This window comes from Myxine glutinosa, chromosome 12, assembly GCF_964187855.1.
Source record: "Myxine glutinosa chromosome 12, kmMyxGlut1.1, whole genome shotgun sequence".
In the NCBI taxonomy this organism is placed as follows: domain Eukaryota; kingdom Metazoa; phylum Chordata; class Myxini; order Myxiniformes; family Myxinidae; genus Myxine; species Myxine glutinosa.
The window spans coordinates 56,216,421-56,238,243 of record NC_136272.1 but is presented as its reverse complement, the minus strand read 5'-3'; the positions used below and the strand labels follow the sequence as shown (position 1 = coordinate 56,238,243).

Here is a 21,823-nt window from a genome sequence, read left to right as displayed (position 1 = left end):
GCGGTGTGTGGTTCATGGATCGATGATAAGCGGTGTGTGGCTCATGGATGGATGATAAGCGATGTGTGGCTCATGGAAAAGCGGTGTGTGGTTCATGGATCGATGATAAGCGGTGTGTGGCTCATGGATGGATGATAAGCGGTGTGTGGCTCATGGAAAAGCGGTGTGTGGTTCATGGATCGATGATAAGCGGTGTTTGGTTCATGGATCGATGATAAGCGGTGTTTGGTTCATGGATCGATGAAAAGCGGTGTGTGGCTCATGGAAAAGTGGTGTATGGTTCATGGATGGATGATAAGCGGTGTGTGGCTCATGGAAAAGTGGTGTATGGTTCATGGATGGATGATAAGCGGTGTGTGGCTCATGGAAAAGTGGTGTATGGTTCATGGATGGATGATAAGTGGTGTGTGGCTCATGGAAAAGCGGTGTGTGGTTCATGGATCGATGATAAGTGGGGTGTGGTTCATGGATGGATGATAAGCGGTGTGTGGCTCATGGAAAAGTGGTGTATGGTTCATGGATGGATGATAAGCGGTGTGTGGCTCATGGAAAAGCGGTGTGTGGTTCATGGATCGATGATAAGTGGGGTGTGGTTCATGGATGGATGATAAGCGGTGTGTGGCTCATGGAAAAGCAGTGTGTGGTTCATGGATGGATGATAAGCGGTGTGTGGCTCATGGAAAAGTGGTGTGTGGTTCATGGATGGATGATAAGCGGTGTGTGGCTCATGGAAAAGTGGTGTGTGGTTCATGGATGGATGATAAGCGGTGTGTGGCTCATGGAAAAGCGGTGTGTGGTTCATGGATCGATGATGAGCGGTGTGTGGCTCATGGATGGATGATAAGCGGTGTGTGGCTCATGGAAAAGCGGTGTGTGGTTCATGGATCGATGATAAGCGGTGTTTGGTTCTTGGATCGATGATAAGCGGTGTGTGGTTCATGGATCGATGATAAGCGGTGTGTGGCTCATGGATGGATGATAAGCGATGTGTGGCTCATGGAAAAGCGGTGTGTGGTTCATGGATCGATGATAAGCGGTGTGTGGTTCATGGATCGATGATAAGCGGTGTTTGGTTCATGGATCGATGATAAGCGGTGTTTGGTTCATGGATCGATGAAAAGCGGTGTGTGGATCATGGAAAAGTGGTGTATGGTTCATGGATGGATGATAAGCGGTGCGTGGCTCATGGAAAAGTGGTGTATGGTTCATGGATGGATGATAAGCGGTGTGTGGCTCATGGAAAAGTGGTGTATGGTTCATGGATGGATGATAAGTGGTGTGTGGCTCATGGAAAAGCGGTGTGTGGTTCATGGATCGATGATAAGTGGGGTGTGGTTCATGGATGGATGATAAGCGGTGTGTGGCTCATGGAAAAGTGGTGTATGGTTCATGGATGGATGATAAGCGGTGTGTGGCTCATGGAAAAGCGGTGTGTGGTTCATGGATCGATGATAAGTGGGGTGTGGTTCATGGATGGATGATAAGCGGTGTGTGGCTCATGGAAAAGCAGTGTGTGGTTCATGGATGGATGATAAGCGGTGTGTGGCTCATGGAAACGTGGTGTGTGGTTCATGGATGGATGATAAGCGCTGTGTGGCTCATGGAAAAGTGGTGTATGGTTCATGGATGGACGATAAGCGGTGTGTGGCTCATGGAAAAGTGGTGTGTGGTTCATGGATCGATGGTAAGTGGTGTATGGTTCATGGATGGATGATAAGCGGTGTGTGGCTCATGGAAAAGTGGTGTATGGTTCATGGATGGATGATAAGCGGTGTGTGGCTCATGGAAAAGTGGTGTGTGGTTCATGGATGGATGATAAGCGGTGTGTGGCTCATGGAAAAGCGGTGTATGGTTCATGGATGGATGATAAGCGGTGTGTGGCTCATGGAAAAGTGGTGTGTGGTTCATGGATGGATGATAAGCGGTGTGTGGCTCATGGAAAAGCGGTGTCTGGTTCATGGATCGATGATAAGCGGTGTGTGGCTCATGGAAATGCGGTGTGTGGTTCATGGATCGATGATAAGTGGTGTGTGGTTAATGGATGGATGATAAGTGGTGTGTGGCTCATGGAAAAGTGGTGTGTGGTTCATGGATCGATGATAAGTGGTGTATGGTTCATGGATGGATGATAAGCGGTGTGTGGCTCATGGATCGATGATAAGCGGTGTGTGGCTCATGGATCGATGATAAGCGGTGTGTGGCTCATGGAAAAGTGGTGTATGGTTAATGGATGGATGATAAGCGGTGTGTGGCTCATGGAAAAGCGGTGTGTGGTTCATGGATCGATGATAAGCGGTGTGTGGCTCATGGAAAAGTGGTGTGTGGTTCATGGATGGATGATAAGCGGTGTGTGGCTCATGGAAAAGTGGTGTGTGGTTCATGGATGGATGATAAGCGGTGTGTGGCTCATGGAAAAGCGGTGTGTGGTTCATGGATCGATGATGAGCGGTGTGTGGCTCATGGATGGATGATAAGCGGTGTGTGGCTCATGGAAAAGCGGTGTGTGGTTCATGGATCGATGATAAGCGGTGTTTGGTTCTTGGATCGATGATAAGCGGTGTGTGGTTCATGGATCGATGATAAGCGGTGTGTGGCTCATGGATGGATGATAAGCGATGTGTGGCTCATGGAAAAGCGGTGTGTGGTTCATGGATCGATGATAAGCGGTGTGTGGCTCATGGATGGATGATAAGCGGTGTGTGGCTCATGGAAAAGCGGTGTGTGGTTCATGGATCGATGATAAGCGGTGTTTGGTTCATGGATCGATGATAAGCGGTGTTTGGTTCATGGATCGATGAAAAGCGGTGTGTGGCTCATGGATGGATGATAAGCGGTGTGTGGCTCATGGAAAAGCGGTGTGTGGTTCATGGATCGATGATAAGCAGTGTTTGGTTCATGGATCGATGATAAGCGGTGTATTGTTCATGGATCGATGATAAGCGGTGTATGGCTCATGGAAAAGCGGTGTGTGGTTCATGGATCGATGATAAGCGGTGTGTGGCTCATGGAAAAGCGGTGTGTGGTTCATGGATCGATGATAAGCGGTGTGTGGTTCATGGATCGATGATAAGCGGTGTATTGTTCATGGATCGATGATACGCGGTGTGTGGCTTATGGATCGATGATAAGCGGTGTGTGGTTCATGGATCGATGATAAGCGGTGTATTGTTCATGGATCGATGATAAGCGGTGTATTGTTCATGGATCGATGATAAGCGGTGTGTGGTTCATGGATCGATGATAAGCAGTGTTTGGTTCATGGATCGGTGATAAGCGGTGTGTGGTTCATGGATCGATGAAAAGTGGTGTGTGGTTCATGGATCGGTGATAAGCGGTGTGTGGTTCATGGATCGATGAAAAGTGGTGTGTGGTTCATGGATCGATGATAAGCGGTGTGTGGTTCATGGATTGATGAAAAGCGGTGTGTGGTTCATGGATCGATGATAAGCGTTGTATTGTTCATGGATCGATGATGAGCGGATGATGTTTTTACATTTTTTAATGTATTTCTATTATAAAATCGAAATGCATTTGAATATTTCACTATACTGCCAATAAATTTGCCAATATTTTAAAAATAAAATGAAACACACTTTTGCGCATAGAAACACTTGTGCGCGCAGACCCAGAAGTTTGTTAACTAGGCTCGCACTAGCCCAGCGGCAGTGACCGAATCGCCATGGCAGAGTCAGGAAAACGTAAAGCTAAGCGCAAGTATGAAGAGGTGCACAGGGCATTTTTGCCTGAATGGGAGGAATTGTATTTTTTTACGGAGCGAAATGGGAAACCCTTGTGCTTGATTTGCCAGACTGCACTGTCGCATTTTCAAGCTTCAAACCTGGAGCGCCATTTCACCTCACTCCATGATAACGTGGCCCGGGATTTTCCCAAAGGCAGTGAACTTCGCAAGCACAAGGTAAATGCATTGAAACGTCAGTCAGAGAAGCAGACTCAGTTTTTCGGACATTAACGAAGCACTCAGAGATGGTCACATTAGCATCATATCAGTTGGCATGGAACATTGCTCGAGCTAAAAAGCCAAACACTGAAGGGGAATTCGTGAAAACGTGTCTCAGAGATGTTGTTGCCATCCTCACTCCTGAAAATGACAGTTTGAAGCGTTCTGTGTCAGACCAGGAGCTGTCACGGCACACCGTTGAACAGAGAATATCAGATATTAACAACTCCATTGAAACACAGTTGCATACGGATCTTGAAAAATGTCGGTATTTCAGCATTGCTTTGGATGAGTCTTGCGACATTCAAGATAAGCCACAGTTGGCAATATTTGTACGGTTTGTGTCAGAAGACAATTAAGGAAGAGCTGCTTGACATTGTGCCGTTAAAAGATCGGACCCGCGGCATCGACCTGAAAGAGACACTCACGACTGTTGTTGAGAAGACAAATTTGCAATGACCAAAACTAACAGCAATAGCCACAGATGGTGCACCAGCTATGTTGGGATCTGCAAATGGCCTTGTAGGGCTGTGTAAAGCTGACGACCGTTTCCCTGATTTTTGGACATTTCATTGCATCATCCATCAAGAGAACCTGGTGTCTAAGAAGCTGAATTTGGACCATGTCATGAAACCTGTGCTAGAAATTGTGAATTTTATTCGCACTCATGCTCTCAAGCAAAGACAGTTCAAAAACCTCACAGCTGAACTGGACGAAGACCTTCCCAATGATCTGCTTCTCCACTGCACTGTGAGATGGCTTTCAAGAGGTAACATGCTTTCCCGTTTTTTGGAACTTTTGGACCCAGTGAAGCTGTTTCTGGCAGAGAAACATAAGGACTATCCTGAGCGACATGACCCCCAGTGGATGTCAGACTTGGGGTTTCTGGTGGACATGCTGCATCATCTGAACAAACTGAATCTAGATCTGCAAGGGAAGTAAAAAATGCTGCCTGACCTGGTGCAAAGTGTTTTCACATTTGTGAACAAACTCAAGCTCTTCCAGACCCATCTTCAAAAGGGAGAGCTCACACATTTTCCCTTGTTGTTGAAGGCAAATGGAGAAGCAGCTGAGGTCACAAAAAGGAGCATTGCACGCTATGCAACACTGGTTGAAAATCTGCAGCAGAGTTTTGAGGACAGATTCTGCAACCTGAAGAAACAACGGCCACAGATCACATTCCTCATCAACCCTTTCACTGCTGAATCGGATTGTTTAAAAGCCCCCTTAGTGGCAGATGCAGCAGCATCCCAGTTGGAGATGATTGAACTTTCTGAGGATGACAGACTTAAATGTGTCTTGAGAGAAGGAACCACAGACAGAGTTTTGGAAAATTGTGCCCACAGACAGATACCCCAGTGTCAAACAGGCTGCACTCAAGCTAATGTCAATGTTTGGATCAACTAACGACTGTGAATCGGTTTTTTCTACACTGAAACAAGTGAAGTCAAGACATCGCTCTGTTCTTATGGACACACATGTGAAAGAGTTGCTCCGAGTGGCCACAAGCCAGACCTGAAAATTATTGTGGAAAACAAAGACTGCCAGGTGTCCCACTGAGGTAATAAACGACCTATGAAAACTGTTAAGCTATGTATTATAATTATGACATAACCATAATACACATAATCATTAATTATGTCATGAGGCCTTTAAGTTGCTGTTGTCGTGTGAGCATGCAGGTGTTGTGCGGCTCTTTGCAATGGTGTGAAGCTTTTTTTTGGCTCTTTATGCTGGACTGGTTAGCCACCCCTAATGTAGACTAATGTTATGGTTTTGGTGTTATGTTTTAGATGCACCAGGTCGATTGCATTAAAGCCTCCTTTCTTTCGAGGGGTCTTTGGCTCTGATTCTTACAACAGTCGCCATTCGTGCACCGCCTCTTGGACCTCTTCGTCGGATCGGAAAGCGGTTCCACCAAGCACCTCTAAGTGGCCCAAAGATGTGGTAATCCAAAGCGGCGAGGTCTGGGGAGTAGGGTGGACGAGGAAGACACTCAAAATGAAGGTCCTCCATTGTTGCAGCTGTAGCTCGGGCAGTATGGGGCCAAGCATTGTCATGCTGCAGAAAAACACCGGAAGTGAGAAGTGCACGACGTTTTGATGTGATTGCTGGTTACCTCCGCCACCAAAGGTGGATGGAGGTCATGTTTTCACTCCTGTCTGTATGTCTGTTTGTTTGTGAACAAAATATCTCAAAAAATTGTGGACGGATTCAGATGAAATTTGGCAGAAATGTATGGCGTATGTGACGAGGACGAAATGATTAGATTTTTTTTTTTTTTTTTTTTGTATACAAGATCGAGGCTCGTGAAAGAGCGAACATTATTCACACAGAAAGACAAACCGACACATAAAACATATAACATCGGGAGCGGTAGACAAGATGGGGAGAGAGGGGGAAGGACACAAACACAACATTTGAGAGCAGGGACCGAGAGACGTGGAGACATCGAGAGATCTGAGAGAGGGCGAGGGCTTTGGGGGGGGGGGGGCATAGGAAGGGGGCGGTGGGAGAGGTATAAAACATATGGACACTGCCAGGACTTCCAGGAAAGAAGTTGGAATTTCAAACAAGGTGGATCTGGGGTGAATTAGCGGGGGTAGAAAAGATCAAGGTTTTGGATGGGGGAAGATAAGAGATGGTGGTGAACAGCTGTTTTAAAGACCTGGAGGGAGGAGTGGGATTGAAGGGAGTGAGGGAGTTTGTTCCAGAGGCGGGAGAAAAGAGGAATGAAAGAGTGAAGGTGAGCAGAGAGCCGAGATTTCGGCAGTTTAACCATCAGAGGGTTGCTGGCAGATCTTGTGCGACCTGTAGGAATATTTGGGGGACAGAGCACAGAGAGAGCTGGGGGTGCAAGGCCAGAGAGGAGTCGGTAGAAGACAGAAAGACCACCTACCTACCTGCCTGCGGTGAGTGAGTGAAAGGCCCTCAGAGATAGCTTCATCGCGGGAGATTCCAATAATTCTGAAAGCTTTGGTTTCAACAGCGTGAAGCCGAGCTAGGTGTGAGGCAGGAGCACCGGCCCATAGGGGAGAACAGTATTCCATTGAGCTGCGGATGAAAGCCTTGTATGTGGTGAGGAGCTCAGGTGTGCCGAGGAAGGACTTCGCACGACGGAGGATGCCCAGTCGGCGACTGGCTTTGGAGGCCAGCTTGGAAATGTGGTTTTCCCAAGAAAGATCATGGCAGATAGTGAGACCCAAAATCTTGAGCGACAGAACTTCTTGGAGAGGATTGTTGAGAAAGTAGATGGGAGGGTTGTCCAGTCGATCTTTTCGGAGAGACATAGTAAGAGTGTGAGATTTGTCAGGATTGAAAGACATGTGCCACTTGTTTGACCAGACTGTGATTTTGTCCAGGTCTTCAGAGAGTGAGGAGGCAGCAGACTGCCGATCTGAGGGAAGAGGAATGGAGCGGCAGAGAGTGGAGTCATCAGCAAAGAGATAGAGAGGATTTTCGAGAGAGTCAGAGAGATCATTGATGAAGACCAGAAAAAGCACGGGGCCCAGAACACTGCCTTGGGGAACTCCAGCCTGAACAGGAAGAGGAGATGAGAGAAACCCATTCAGGGCCACACGTTGACGACGACTAGAGAGGAAGTCCGCCAGCCATGCGTGGAGATTTCCATGGATACCAAAGGAGGAGAGTTTGGTGAGCAGAGCGGTGTGCCAGACCGTGTCGAAGGCACGTGATATGTCGAGGGAGACAGCTCTAATTTCCTGTTTGGCATTGAGGACCTCCATCCATTGTTGAGACAGCAGAAGCAGCATGTCCAGAGTAGAGTGACCTGGTCTGAAACCAAATTGATGATCAGAGATCAAGCCATTGGAGAAGAGGAAAGATTTCATATCCGAAGCAATGATGGATTCCATGACTTTGCTGATAATTGGGAGAAGGCTGATTGGTCTGTAGTTGCTAGGATCTGTTTTTGCACCTTTTTTGTGCAAAGCGGTGATGTTGGCTGATTTCCAAGCAGATGGCAGTTGACCTTGAGCAAAAGAGAGGGTGAAGAGAACAGAGAGTGGGTGAGATAGAGCAGCAGAGCAGGATTTTAGGACCCGTGGGCTGATGCCGTCGGGTCCAGTTGCAGAATCAGAGTCGAGGGTTGACAGAAACTTTTCCACCTTGTCAGGAGGAAAGGACACGGAGTCCAGGAGCAGCAGGGTACGACTGGGTATGGTGGGTACAGAGAGGGATGGGTTTGGGACACAAGATTTAGAGGCAAACACAGTTGAGGCATTCAGCTTTTTCACGTGCGGAGTCAGCTGTGTAGCCGTTTGAGGTAAGGGAGGGGATGGAGGGGGAACAAACACCAGAAACGGATTTGACCAGACGCCACCAGGATTTGGAAGAGGGAGACAGATAAGAGAGTTCGGTCTTGAGAACGGAGAGATATTGTTTCCTGGCTCTCCTGAGGGTGGACACACACTTGTTTCGGGCTTTGTGAAAGGAAATGAGATTTCCTTCCATTGGATTTGCTTTCCAGGAGACGAAGGCAAGTCGTTTCTGGGCAACAGCCTCACCACAAGATTCCGTGTACCATGGACGGGAGGAAGGGTATGACAACTGAAGACGAGATGGGATAAATCTGTGCATGAGAGAGAGCAATTTACTTTGGAAGAATTCCCAGGATGAGTTGATGTCAGAGGTGGTAGAGATGGGAGACCAGTCCAGATGATTGATGGCTGCTTGAAGACCGTGCCAGTTGGCCTGAGTGAAATGCCAGACTCGTCGACGCTGAGCAGGCTCCCTGAGGATGGTCAGAGAGATGTCCACTTTAACAAGGACATGATCAGATGATCCGATCGGAGCAGAAGAAGAGCAGCAGACATTTTCAGGGAAGTTAGTCATAACCAAGTCCAGAAGAGAAGATGTTCCGTTGACTGAGATCCGGGTCGGGAAATTGACAGATTGTGTCAGTCCCAGTGAGTCGCAGAAGTCCTTTGCTGAGGAGCCATGGCTGGTGAGAGAGGTACCCACACCCAGCCAACTGGCATGATGACAGTTGAAATCACCACATATGAGGAAGAGAGAGTTGGGATGAGTAGATAGAAGTTGGTCCATATCATCAGACAGCGAGATGTAGATGGAGTCATCACTGTTTGGTGGACGGTACAACACACATATGAACAAGAGGTGGGAGCGAAGGGGAAGTCGTAGCCAGAGGTATTCCTGGGGGTGAGGTGGAGAGAGTGCAGTGCAGGGCGAGTGAGGAAGAGAGTTTTTGATAAAGATAGCAACCCCGCCTCCAGGACGAGGCTCAGGTCTATCATACCGGAGGAGGGAGTAGCCCGGGAAAGATACTATGGAATCAGAGACATCATTAAGGAGGAAAGTTTCTGTTAAGCAGATCACGTCTGGTTTGACAGAAGCAACCTGTATGGAGAGATCAGTTAAGTTTGAACAAATGCCCCGGATGTTTGAGGTCCATACCGTTAATGAAGAGGAAGGGGGAGCATCAGATACAGAACAGGGGGGAGGAGGGGTAGGGTAAGATGTGGAAGAGGTGGAAGAGGTAGGGAGAGCTGTTGAAGGTGTGTCAGAGATTTCAGAATAGCTCGGAGAAAGGGAAGGATGGGGCGGACAAAAGGTTTGATGGTGATTGGGTGAGCCACAATGAGGTGTTATTTGAGGAGGGGGAAGAGCGAGGCAGAAGGTTGGGGGAGATGGAGGTGAGAGTTTGAAGGGGGAAGAAGCGGGGAGGATGCTTTGAGGAGGGGGAGTGAGAGGGGGAAAATTGAGAAGCAATGAGGGTGGGGAGATTTGAAGGGGAGGGGTGAGGGGGGAGTTTGGGAGGGAAGGGACAAGGGGAGGGATTTGAAAGGGATGGGATATGGGGGAGATTTGGAGGGGAGGGGTGAGGCAGGAGTCTAGGAGGGGAGGGGCGAGGGGGCGTCTTGGCGGGGAGGGGTGAGGGGGTAGTTTAGGAGGGAGGGGGCAAGGGGGGAGATTTGAAAGGGATGGGTGATGGGGAAGATTTGGAGGGGAGGGGTGATGGGGAAGATTTGGAGGGGAGGGGTTATGGGGAAGATTTGGAGGGGAGGGGTGAGATTGGATTTTTGAAAGTGTACGATTTATGGGAAACGAACATTTATTGCAAAATGAGTTTCTTGTGACCTTCGAGTTAAAAATACGTTTAAGGACGCTGGATGGAGGATGGAGTGCAGGAGAGTTTAGGGAATGTAGAAAAAAGGCACTATAGGAGATGGATATTTTTTTTGGGATGAATTGATTTGGTGAGCAAGTCGAAAGCAGCCTTTTAAAGAAGAAGAAGAAAAAGGTGTTATAAAATATGACGGAATACATAACTTGAGGGGAAAGTGTAAACATTGAAGGTTAATGAGTGAAAACTATCTGGGGAAATGGGGGAGAAACACGTGGTCGAAGAACGAACGAATGAATAAGAATGAATAAACGAATGAGAACAGAGAAGGAAATGTATTTTTTTTTTTTTTTTTTTTTTTTTTTTTTTTTTGAGTTGAGATTTACACAAGGGAGTAGGCTATGGGTGAAAAGACTGGGAATACAGAGAATGAAAGTTATTGGATCACAAACGACGGACCGCTGATAGAAAAACAAAGCCTCAAGGTTGTACAGTGCACACTGTACAAGGCCTCAAGACACGACACGAATTAACACGATTTTCAATACAGGTATGAAAGATTTGCACCGAAAAATCTTCGTCGGGACACAATATACGTACAACACCATAAATAAATACAGTTTTAACGAAAATACAAATGGGAACAATCACTTAACTTCGATTTCAAATCGTTCGCGACGCGGCAAAGGCCTTGCTCGCGACACGGCAAACAGACTATCAATTTATGAAAGATAAACACCGAGAAACAACCAAAGTTGCACACAATAACTTCACACACCGAAAGATAAATACAGTTTCGACAAAATACAATTGTGAACAGACTTAACTTCGAAAAACGTGGAGACCGTGTGGAGCTTCGAAAATCCCTCCCACCGTCTCCGAGATCTCGCGAGACCCCGATTTTGGTGAGGATTCGGATCCGGCTACTTGAATTTTAAGTGATTCTTCACCATTGAGAGATCGGGCCAAAAACGATACATAACAGGATATCTCATCAAGTTGTGGACGGATTTGGACGAAACTTGGTGGACAGGTTGTGTGTGAGACGAGGAAGAATCGATTCGATTTTGGTGAAGATCTAAATATGGGTTCGGATAAAAGAATTATTTAATTTTATAAGTGAATCTTCACCATGAGTGATATGGCCAACCAGGCGGAGGTATCCTCTCTACTGAGTGCCGTTCTAGTTTCAGATGATTTTATAGGAGGTCACAGTATGATGCACTGGTGATTGTGGTCCCTCTGGGCATGTAATGCTTCACAAGTGGGCCTCAGCTATCCCAGAAGACCGTCAGTATCACTTTTCCAGCGGACGGCTGTGTGCGGAATATTTTGGGCTTCGTTGACGTTGAATGGCACCACTCTTTGCTTGCCCTCTTCGTTTCTGGATGAAAGTAGTGGACCCAGCTTTCATCCCCTGTCACTTCGCGCTGTTAGAAAGCGTCGCCTTCTGTTTTGTAACATCGCAGAAGTTCTTCACATGCATCTACTCGCCGTTCTTTCAGTTCCCTGTGTGAGTTGTCTCGGCACCCACCTTGCAGACACTTTACGGAACCCCAGCACGTTGTGAATAATATGGTGTGCTGAACCATGACTAATGTTCAATTTGGAGACCACTTCATCCTGCGTAATGTGACGGTTTACCCTTAGCACGCGCTCAACTCCTGCAACCATTCCTGGTGTGTCGGCTGTGTGAGGCCGGCCCGAGCGGGCAGCATCTGCCACACTGGACACTCCACTTTTAAACTTCCTGTTCCAGTTGTACACCTGCTGCAGTGACAAACATGCATCACCATATTGCATCTTCATTCTGCGATGGATTTCACTGGGATTCACATCCTCACTTTACTGGTGCAAACTGGTGCATGTTTCTAAGGGAGCCGCCATCTTGGAACTGCTCGACTGACGTCATATGCTCAATGTTGCCAGATCTACAACAGGCAAAACATGACTCTTTCCCATCGATATAACATATGTTGTCTACAACGACACACATTACATTCTGAAATGTATATCGCCATTTTAAGGTTACCGTACTTATTGACTGGCCCTCATAGTAAATCTAGTGGTAACACTAATCCCTTCATAGTGACTGCAAAGTTACTGGAGGTTAAAGTATATCATATGTCACAATCACAATCACCTTTGCGTTTTTCATTCAGTGTGAAACACAAACAAATCGATTGCTAAAATCATATTGAAAACATACGACACGTCATGGGTCTTCCAACGATACAGTACGTGTAGGCCAATAATACTGTACTAACTAACTGTCATTATTAAAGCGTTGTATTATTTCGGAACCCACGATGTTATCTCTCATGGCCAAGAAAGACTTTTATCGTTTAAGATAATAAATCGTACCACAATGACGTATTAATACTATACTAATTTCCGATACACCGCCCAAACAAAGGGAGGGTTTTCCATGGAACTCTGTTCCACGGGTCCTTGCTGCTAGTGTCAGGTAAAAATGTGATGCTTGACAACAGCTGAATGAATTTAAATCAAGCTTGTTACAAGTACTGTATGTATAATGATGTAATATTGTGTGCGGAGGCCTATCAATCGATGTCGCGATGTTGAAGAGTGCAGTTCTATCTAGTTTTATCTTATTTTAATATTTTTTATGCGATGCACCACTTGCTTGAAGCCGTGGAGAGGATGGTGCACCACTTGCTTGAAGCCGTGCAGAGCGTGGTGCACCACTTGCTTGAAGCCATGGAGAGGGTGGTGTGTTGAAGCCATGGAGATGAGATGGTGGTGCACCACTTGCTTGAAGCCATGCAGAGGGTGGTGCACCACTTGCTTGAAGCCACGGAGAGTGTGGTGCACCACTTGCTTGAAGCCACGGAGAGGGTGGTGCACCACTTGCTTGAAGCCATGGAGAGGGTGGTGCACCACTTGCTTGAAGCCACGGAGAGGGTGGTTCACCACTTGCTTGAAGCCATGGAGAGGGTGGTTCACCACTTGCTTGAAGCCATGGAGAGGGTGGTGCACCACTTGTTGAAGCCGTGGAGAGGGTAGTGCACCACTTGCTTGAAGCCATGCAGAGGGTGGTGCACCACTTGCTTGAAGCCACGGAGAGTGTGGTGCACCACTTGCTTGAAGCCGTGGAGAGGGTAGTGCACCACTTGCACTTGCTTGAAGCCACGGAGATGGTGGTGCACCACTTGCTTGAAGCCATGGAGAGGGTGGTGCACCACTTGCTTGAAGCCATGGAGAGGGTGGTGCACCACTTGCTTGAAGCCATGGAGATGGTGGTGCACTACTTGCTTGAAGCCTTGGAGATGGTGGTGCATCACTTGCTTGAAGCCATGGAGATAGTGGTGCACCACTTGCTTGAAGCCATGGAGAGAAGTGGGATTGAATAGCCTCAGGAAGGTGATTCCAGAGAAGGGGGGAAATATCAATATAGAGTGGAGAGGTCCGGTAAGCCTGGATTTTGGGAGTATAACCAGTACGTGGTTCTGGAAGAACACATTTGTAGTTGGGGAGGGTTGAACGTAAAGAGGGAGTGAGACCATGACCAGTGGAAAGCTGGTTTAATCTGTTTCATCCTGAGTAAGATTTGTGTTTCTAGATGTTTTTCCACAATTTCTACATGTTACACTGTTTTACGGTCACCTCTTGAGAACGAGTTGAACATTTGAGGAGACATGTGGTGACATTTTATATATTGCCATTGTTGCATTTTACCTTCCTGATCAGGTGGACAATCTGGAAGAGTATCTGAATCATCCTTTCCGTCGAAACACCCTCATCCGCTTCCTGCCTCTGGAGATGAGACAGAAGTTGCTCCACAAGAGGTGAAATTGTGTGCCACTTCAGGGTTGTAATAGTTTATGATGATTTGGCAAACGTCATTGCCTCTGCTACCGAATATGGATGAAGGTTATGTTTTCACCCCTGTCTGTTTGTTACTTGCAACATCGAAGATTTTCAATTGTATTGGTCGGTTGTGTTTGTTATTCTGTCTGTCTGTCTGTTTGTCACCAGCCTACAGGTCACAATTCTAAACCAATCGTCATGAAACTTCAGCAAGTTGGAGAGGTCGTCACAATTGAGAAGCCTATTGTTTTAGAGGTCAAAGGTCATCTGAAGGTCAAATTTCTAAAATCGCCAATTTTCATCAGATTGACTTGAGAATTGAACAGCATTTGCACACATTGAATCACTAAATAGGGAAACCAACTATTTTTGAGGTCAAAAGGTCAAATGTCAACTGAAGGTCAAACTCCTAAAATCATCCATTTTCATCAAAAATCGTCACTTTGCATCCGATTGACATGAGTTTTGATCAAGATCGTCACTTTTAATCTTGATCGAATGTCTTCTTGTTTATTTGTCTGTCTGTCTGTGAACAAGGTATCTCAAAAAGTTGTAGACGGATTTGGACGAAATTTGGCAGAGAGGTTGTGTATGTGACGAGGATGATTATATTTTGGTGAAGATCCTAACCCTAACAACAACTCGGATCCGGCTACTATAATTTTTAAGTGATTCTTCACCATTGGGAGACAGGGCCAAAAACGATACAAAGTAGGATATCTCAAAAACTTGTGGACGGATTTGGACGAAACTTGGTGGACCGGTTGGGTGTCTGACAAGGACGATTCGATTCGATTTTGGTGAAGATCTGAACATGGATTCGGATACGATATAATTATTTAATTTTAAAGTGATTCTTCACCACCATGTATTTAAATAAACATCAATTTCCTTGAGTTACCTTTGTATTGCCACTGAAGGTGCCTTGATATTGAGATGTAAATGGTTCAGGAAGTAATAATTTATATATGATATTGTTGCGGTTTTGAGAACACACACAGGTAACATCATTAAAGGTTAAAGGTTGCATCCCAAAGTTAGGCCACATGCAACACGTAGGTCACCTTAGAACGTTAGTTATTTCATCGTATGTGTTTAGGATAAGGCCATGTCCAATAGTTGCATCTGCGTTGTGTAAAACAAATAAGAGTAGGCCCCGTCCATTTTGCAGCCTCCCTCCAATCGACTCCATTGAGCACCATCCAGTCTGTACCCCATGCCCCTCGCAGTTTGTTACGCGTTGGGCCAGCAGCGTTAGCTGCCAGTTGCTCGCTCAAACCAGCCCAAATGCCACGAGGTAAGGCCCGAAAAGGGGGCGGAGCGCAAGGGTGGGGGTCTTTCCACGTCAGGCAGCCGTCAAAGGCGGAGCCAGTAAGACCCCATCAACCAACCAGGGCTCGAGTGGGCATGGCTAAGGGGCATGGTAAGGGTGTAGTAGGGTCAATATGCGGAAAAAACTCACCTAACCCCCAAAAAATTGATACAAAAGGTTTTTCAATGGATTCTGGTACCATTGGGCATGCTAAATAACATACTAAAAATCTAGTAACATCTGACTTCCGGAAAGGGGCCATTTTCAAGATGGCGTCCAAGATGGCCGCCGGGAGCTTAAAATGGCCATATCTCAATTATTATTCAACCTAGAAAGGTGGTTTTGGTGTCTAACCCTAGGTTTTAGGGCCCAAGGAATCCAATTGAATCAAGAAAATTACCATCAGTTAATTATTTATTGACAAGTCCAAGATGGCATCCCAAGGTGACATCCTGATCCACTAAAATGGCTCTGTCGAATAGTAGTCAACCTAGAGAGATTTTTTCAGTGTGTATACGTAGGTTTAAGGCACCCAGGAAATCATCAAAATTACTTAAATAAGCACAAAGTAATCAGGTAATCCAGTAAGCCAGGTTTACCAGCCCATTAGGCATTTGTTGTTTTATACAGTTCGTCGCTATTCATCGTCATCCTGCGACTCCTCTGGAAGAAACTTATGTGGATTGTCACATTCTTCAAGTTGGCACGGTCCACAGGCAGTAGTACATGGTAGTCCATATCGCCTACAAGAGCAGCGGAGTGTCTTGCAGGCAGTGGAGCAGTTACAATGAATGACATTCAAGAGACTGTCTGGAGCAGCGTTCATTATTGACATAAGTGGGACAAACTGATTATCCTGCAGGCTCCACCCCCATTTCATGGCATCCATACCCTCTTCTTTTCCCATCCACACCATGATCTGGTAGTACGCTCTACGACAGTGAAGTTTGGTAGTGGATTCAGTTGGGGGCAGACGTTCAGGTGTTACAAAAGACGAAGCAGAGACAACCTTCTTGCTGAAGGTGTTATATCGCATTGTTGCAAGGGAATCTTTGCACTTGCCACCAAAGAGGATAGCCATTACTCGGCATCCAAGGTCATCGATCACCTCTGTGGTCTGGTTTGGGATGGTGAATGTGTTGGCACAAGACCGAAGGACAGGGTCTCCTTTTACAAGCTTCTGGAAAGCAGTCTTTTTGCCAACACCAAAAATCCGAGAATTCGTGTCACAACCAGTCATGGCATGGATGAATATCAACTGAGAACACGTCATGTCCGAGGATTTCTTTTAGACGGTTGATGTCATACACTTTAAAACTGCCATCAGCTTTGGACTTGTCCGATCTGAAATAAAGGCTCTTACTGTCTCCCTGCGCATAGTAAAGGAGTAAGACAAGGAGATCAGTATCTTCTCCAATCAGTGTAGTGGTGTGTAGAAGAGATGCCTCCACTGCAGCCTTTACTATATCTACGTCAGCATCTCCAGGTGCATTGACCACAGTGCAATACCTTTCTCTCAGTTCATCACTTATCATCCCGATCAGTCTCTGTTTCTTGATATCTCTTGACAGGACCTCCTTCTTGCCTGAGAACTTTGTCTCAGCAGTGAAGCTGACAATGGGATGAATATTGTGTCCTCTTCTCTGATGCGTGTTGTCTTTAATGGACGGCCCTTCCTCATAGCCATCAAAGACAATGGTCGTAGCTGAACCATAATGCTGGATGGTGACGTCAGCATACGACTGCGCTATTTCACCATAGCTTTCTCCACTCTTCCATGGTATTCTGTGAAGGAGTGAACCTCCATCAAGGACGTGGATCTCCGTTTCTGGTACAGAATCTAGGATGGCATCACTTGCATGATCACAGATCGCGTGAGCTAGTTGTGGCTTATCAGCCTTTCGGAAGACGTTTCTGGCTTCAAAGAGGGCAGGAGGGAAAGGACTGAGCTCATAACTCATAACCTCCTGCAATGATAGCTCTCCAGTTTGGGAGACTACCAGGAAACGTTGAAAAAGAAGTGCAGAATCAATGGTTCGATCAGGAGCGACCCTTATAGCTGATGTTTGTCCAAGGGTTCTGGCTTTATCCTTTCTACTGAATGAGAATGTGAATGCACACTGTCCAATCATTTTGTGCATGATTTTGCATCCAACAGACTCATATTCATGCACATTCACACCTTCCTGAGCCACAACACCAGTGACAATGTTCCTTAATGAAGAGTCTGGCGAGAAAGGTGAGCATCCTACAAGTTTTGAACTGATCTCCTCCAGGTCAGCAGCGTCCCTTTTCATCCTTGACTCCGTCAAATCCTTGTGCTGTTCAGATGTCGTGTATGACAGGTTTGTGAACTCCTGCATTGCGATATTGTACTCTGATGTTATGGGGCTTGACATGGTTCAAAGGGCTCTCTGCTCTTCAGACATACCGCTTCCGTGTGTCAGACCTCCAGTGATCTTCAACGACCTCATCAACGTCTGCTCAATTACAAGATCTGAACTGAGGCCTGCCCATAACTGGCTGCTGCGACGGATAACATGAAAACCCTTTTCGAATTTTCTGAATATGTCTGGGTGGCTGATATCAAGCTGACCCATCTCTTGGACATAGACGTATGCTGATTTCAGGTAACTGTAATGCCCAGCTGCGGCGAATATCGGAATGCAGTCAGAAACGGCGCGTAGGTGCATCAGCCAAGAACCTGTTCGATCTGCCTTTATCAGTGACATAGCAACTTTTACCATGCTTTGGTAATTCAGCCACAATTGACTTGTCTTGGACCTAGCACCCAGTTCCATCTTCCTTTTCTCCAGCTCTTCGTTTATTCGACCGAGGGTCTCTGAGGTGAACACAGTTTCTAATGTCATCTCACCGTTCAATAGTGCAGTATACATCCCTTCAGACTTTTCAACCATTGCTGCAAATTCGGGACTATCATCTGCCATCTCTGACACCATCATACGGTTAAGACATTTGTCTACAAGAAGATGGCCACGGAATCCTCTCTGAACCGATTTGCCTGTCATCATATGGGCGATGGCATTTCCACCATAGACTACCTCTAGAATGTCCTTAAGTCCTGTGCCCTCCATCAGTGGACCAATCGCTCCTAGCAAATTCATAAACGTGTGAAAGCAGCCAAGCAGCAGGACAATGGATTTTAGGTGGCTGTCTGGTGGTGAATCCAGGATTATTTCTGTCACCTTCCAATATAGGGGCTGGTCGAATGTAACTACTGGGGCAAGGTGGTGCTTGGATGCAAGACCAGAAAGGAACTCCAATGTTGACAGAATGCACGTCTTGTCCCCCGAGTACATGTCTATCATCGGTAGATACCTGACTGAAGACTGGCCTGGGTGTTTGTTTCCCTGATAAATAATCAGGTATACAAATGCCTAATGGGCTGGTAAACCTGTCTTACTGGATTACCTGATTACTTTGTGCTTATTTAAGTAATTTTGATGATTTCCTGGGTGCCTTAAACCTAGGTATACACACTGAAAAAATCTCTCTAGGTTGACTACTATTCGACAGAGCCATTTTAGTGGATCAGGATGTCACCTTGGGATGCCATCTTGGACTTGTCAATAAATAATTAACTGATGGTAATTTTCTTGATTCAATTGGATTCCTTGGGCCCTAAAACCTAGGGTTAGACACCAAAACCACCTTTCTAGACAACATGCATTTTAAGGCCATTTTCCCTGCTAGAGCGGGGGTTAGCCTTGCGGTCCCCATGACAATCTTCTCCATTTTGCCCTATTTTCTGCATCTCTCCTTGTTAACCCCCTTGCCCGCATTTCTTCTTCCACCATCTTTAGCCAAGTCTTTCTCGGTCTTCCCCGTCCTCTACTTCCTTCTGCATTCATTTCCATCACTCTTCTCAACCAGTCACTTTCATCCTTCCTCAACACATGACCAAACCATCTCGACCTGTTCCTCTTCACAGCATCAATCACAGGCTCTATTCCCATCATCTTTCACAATTCATCATTTGTCTTCCTCTCTCTCAACGATACTCCGCACATCCACCGAACCATTCGCATTTCCACCCTTTCAAGCCTTCGTTGCTGCTCTACGTTCATTACCCATGTCTCGCTCCCATAAATCATAACACTTCTCACACATACAGCATACACCTTTCCCTTCAGCTTCAACGACACTCCCCTCCTCATCAGCACGCCACTCAGTTCCCAAAACTTCTTCCATGCACATCTCACTCTTGCAACCGTTGCCGAGTCTGATCCACCTTCTCCATTCAGCATGTCTCCGAGGTAGCAAAGTGTTTTCACACCTTCCAGCTTCATGCCATCTCCAAGATCCAACCCAACACTTCATCCATCTGCAGCTCCCTCTGTGCACACCTTACATTTGAATGTAGCCGCCACACCGGCCAACGACCCCCCCCCCCCCAGACCACCACATTTTTGATCAACCCACTCAGCGCACACCGCACATTGAATGGAGTTCACTCCGACACCCCTCCTGCACACAGCACATGGCCACTTCCCAGTTCTCTCCACCCCACCACACGCTCCACCACCTGCCATCACCCTCGTCCCTCCCACATTCACCCCCAGACCTTCCGTCTCCATACATACCCTCCACCTGCCCATCCCCTCCTTCAGTCCATCCACACCCTCCGTAATCAACACCAGACCATCTGCACACAGACACAGACCAGACCACCTTTCTAGGTTGAATAATAATTGAGATATGGCCATTTTAAGCTCCCGGCGGCCATCTTGGACGCCATCTTGATAATGACCCCTTTCCGGAAGTCAGATGTTACTAGATTTTTAGTATGTTATTTAGCATGCCCAATGGTACCAGAATCCATTGAAAAACCTTTTGTATCAATTTTTTGCGGGTTCAACCATATATTGACCCCTCTAGTGTGGCTAGAGGTTTGAGAGGGCTGGCAAAAGCGGCGATATATAACCGCGCGCGAAAAGCCCTCTGAAGGCTTTACGTGGAAAGGACTGACTGACTGAGCTCGCTCGCATGGAGAGGACTGACTGAGCTCGCTCACATGAAGAGGACTGATTGAGCTCGCTCGCATGAGAAGGACTGGTGATGGACTGCAGCGTGGTGAAGGACTCATGAGGGAAGCCGAACCTTGGCATTTGTGCAGGACTTTTGTGGAAAGGCGCTTTGGTAACACCATTGGGGAAGTGGCGCATCGGACATAGCGATACCGGGAGCGCGTAAAAAAGGCGCCGGTACAACTATTGGGTACGCAGTACAATCGCCAGCCTACCACCCCCCCCCCCCCCAGTATAACTGTCCGATCCGCGCCACCGACGCGGCGATCTCGCCCGCCGTCTACCGTCTACCGCACTATCTGCTTCGTGGTACGAGTCAGGGACCGGAGCGAGCTGTGGACGCCATCGGTGGACCCTCAGCCCGGCCACCTACAACCCTGTGTGAATGAGTCTGAGTGCGAACGGGCCCGTGTCCAGGGATAAGTATAAGACTGTATAAGGCTGCCCTGTGTATCTGCTTCTTCCTCTTCACTGTACATTCCTTTTTCTTCCTCTTCTTTGTACAAAGTGTGTACTTCTCTTCCTTCCCGTACAATTGTAATAAATTCCCTGTTCTTCCTGTTTTCCTCTCAATTCGACCGTCTCAGTGATTTCTCCATTGGGTAAGCGTGGCACGATCACAACCGCTCCAATCGGGTTAGTTCCCGTTAAGGCCGAGAAAAATATATTTCCGGGTTCTGGTCAGCCCGCGCATCGATTTTGATTCTGCGCGTCAACAATTTTTTGGTATCGACGTTTTGGTATCGTCGTTTGGTATCGACGTTCGGTATGCTGAACGGACTAACGACGTTTCAAATTTGGTATCGACGTTCGCGCACGGTTCTCCCCTACAAAACTGCGTTTAGTTTGTCCAAATCCAACCAGCCGTTCCAAAGATATGAGTAGTTTTGTGTGCCATGACGTCATGAATCCAATAGGGAAGTTGCATGTGACGTCATCGTCTTAGTCACGTGACCCCTTGGGTGACAAAACATTGCTTCTGCCACCATACGTAATGGCGGCAATTTGAAACTCGTCTCACATATAAATTTCCCCCTACACGATAGTAAAGTGTTGTTATGCTGTCGGATGAACAGCCCGATTTCATAAGGGATCGGGCTCGTCATGCTACCGTTTTCCGGACACAACGCTAAAACGGATTCATAGCTGCCTTGACTGCAGCTCTCAGGTGAGAATATGGCCCATGAGGTTGTTACCTTCGCTCGCGAAGTGAAAAGCAGGATTAGGCATTTGGTTACGTACATGTGGAGTGTGTGTGGCGTATGTGTGGCGTACGTGTGGAGTGTGTGTGGCATACGTGTGGTGTACTTGTGGCGTACGTGTGAAGTATGTGTGGAGTGTGTGTGGCATACGTGTGGCATACATGTGGAGTGTGTGTGGCGTACGTGTGGCGTACGTGTGGCGTACGTGTGGTGTACTTGTGGCGTACGTGTGGCGTACGTGTGGAGTGTGTGTGGCATACGTGTGGTGTACGTGTGGAGTGTGTGTGGCATACGTGTGGCATACGTGTGGCCTACGTGTGGCCTACGTGTGGAGTGTGTGTGGCATACGTTTGGCGTACTTGTGGC

General features: G+C 47.0%; 1 protein-coding gene across 7 annotated transcripts in view; it reads left to right on the top strand.

Moving 5' to 3' along the window:
- LOC137412947 (general transcription factor 3C polypeptide 1) overlaps positions 1-21,823 on the top strand; it is a 322,675-nt gene that overhangs the window by 136,077 nt on the left and 164,775 nt on the right. For all 7 annotated transcript variants that reach the window (XM_078766833.1, XM_078766836.1, XM_078766832.1 and 4 more), the window contains exon 20: positions 13,776-13,873. In XM_078766833.1, the coding sequence (XP_078622959.1) occupies positions 13,776-13,873 (98 nt within the window). The remainder of the gene's footprint in view (positions 1-13,775; positions 13,874-21,823) is intronic.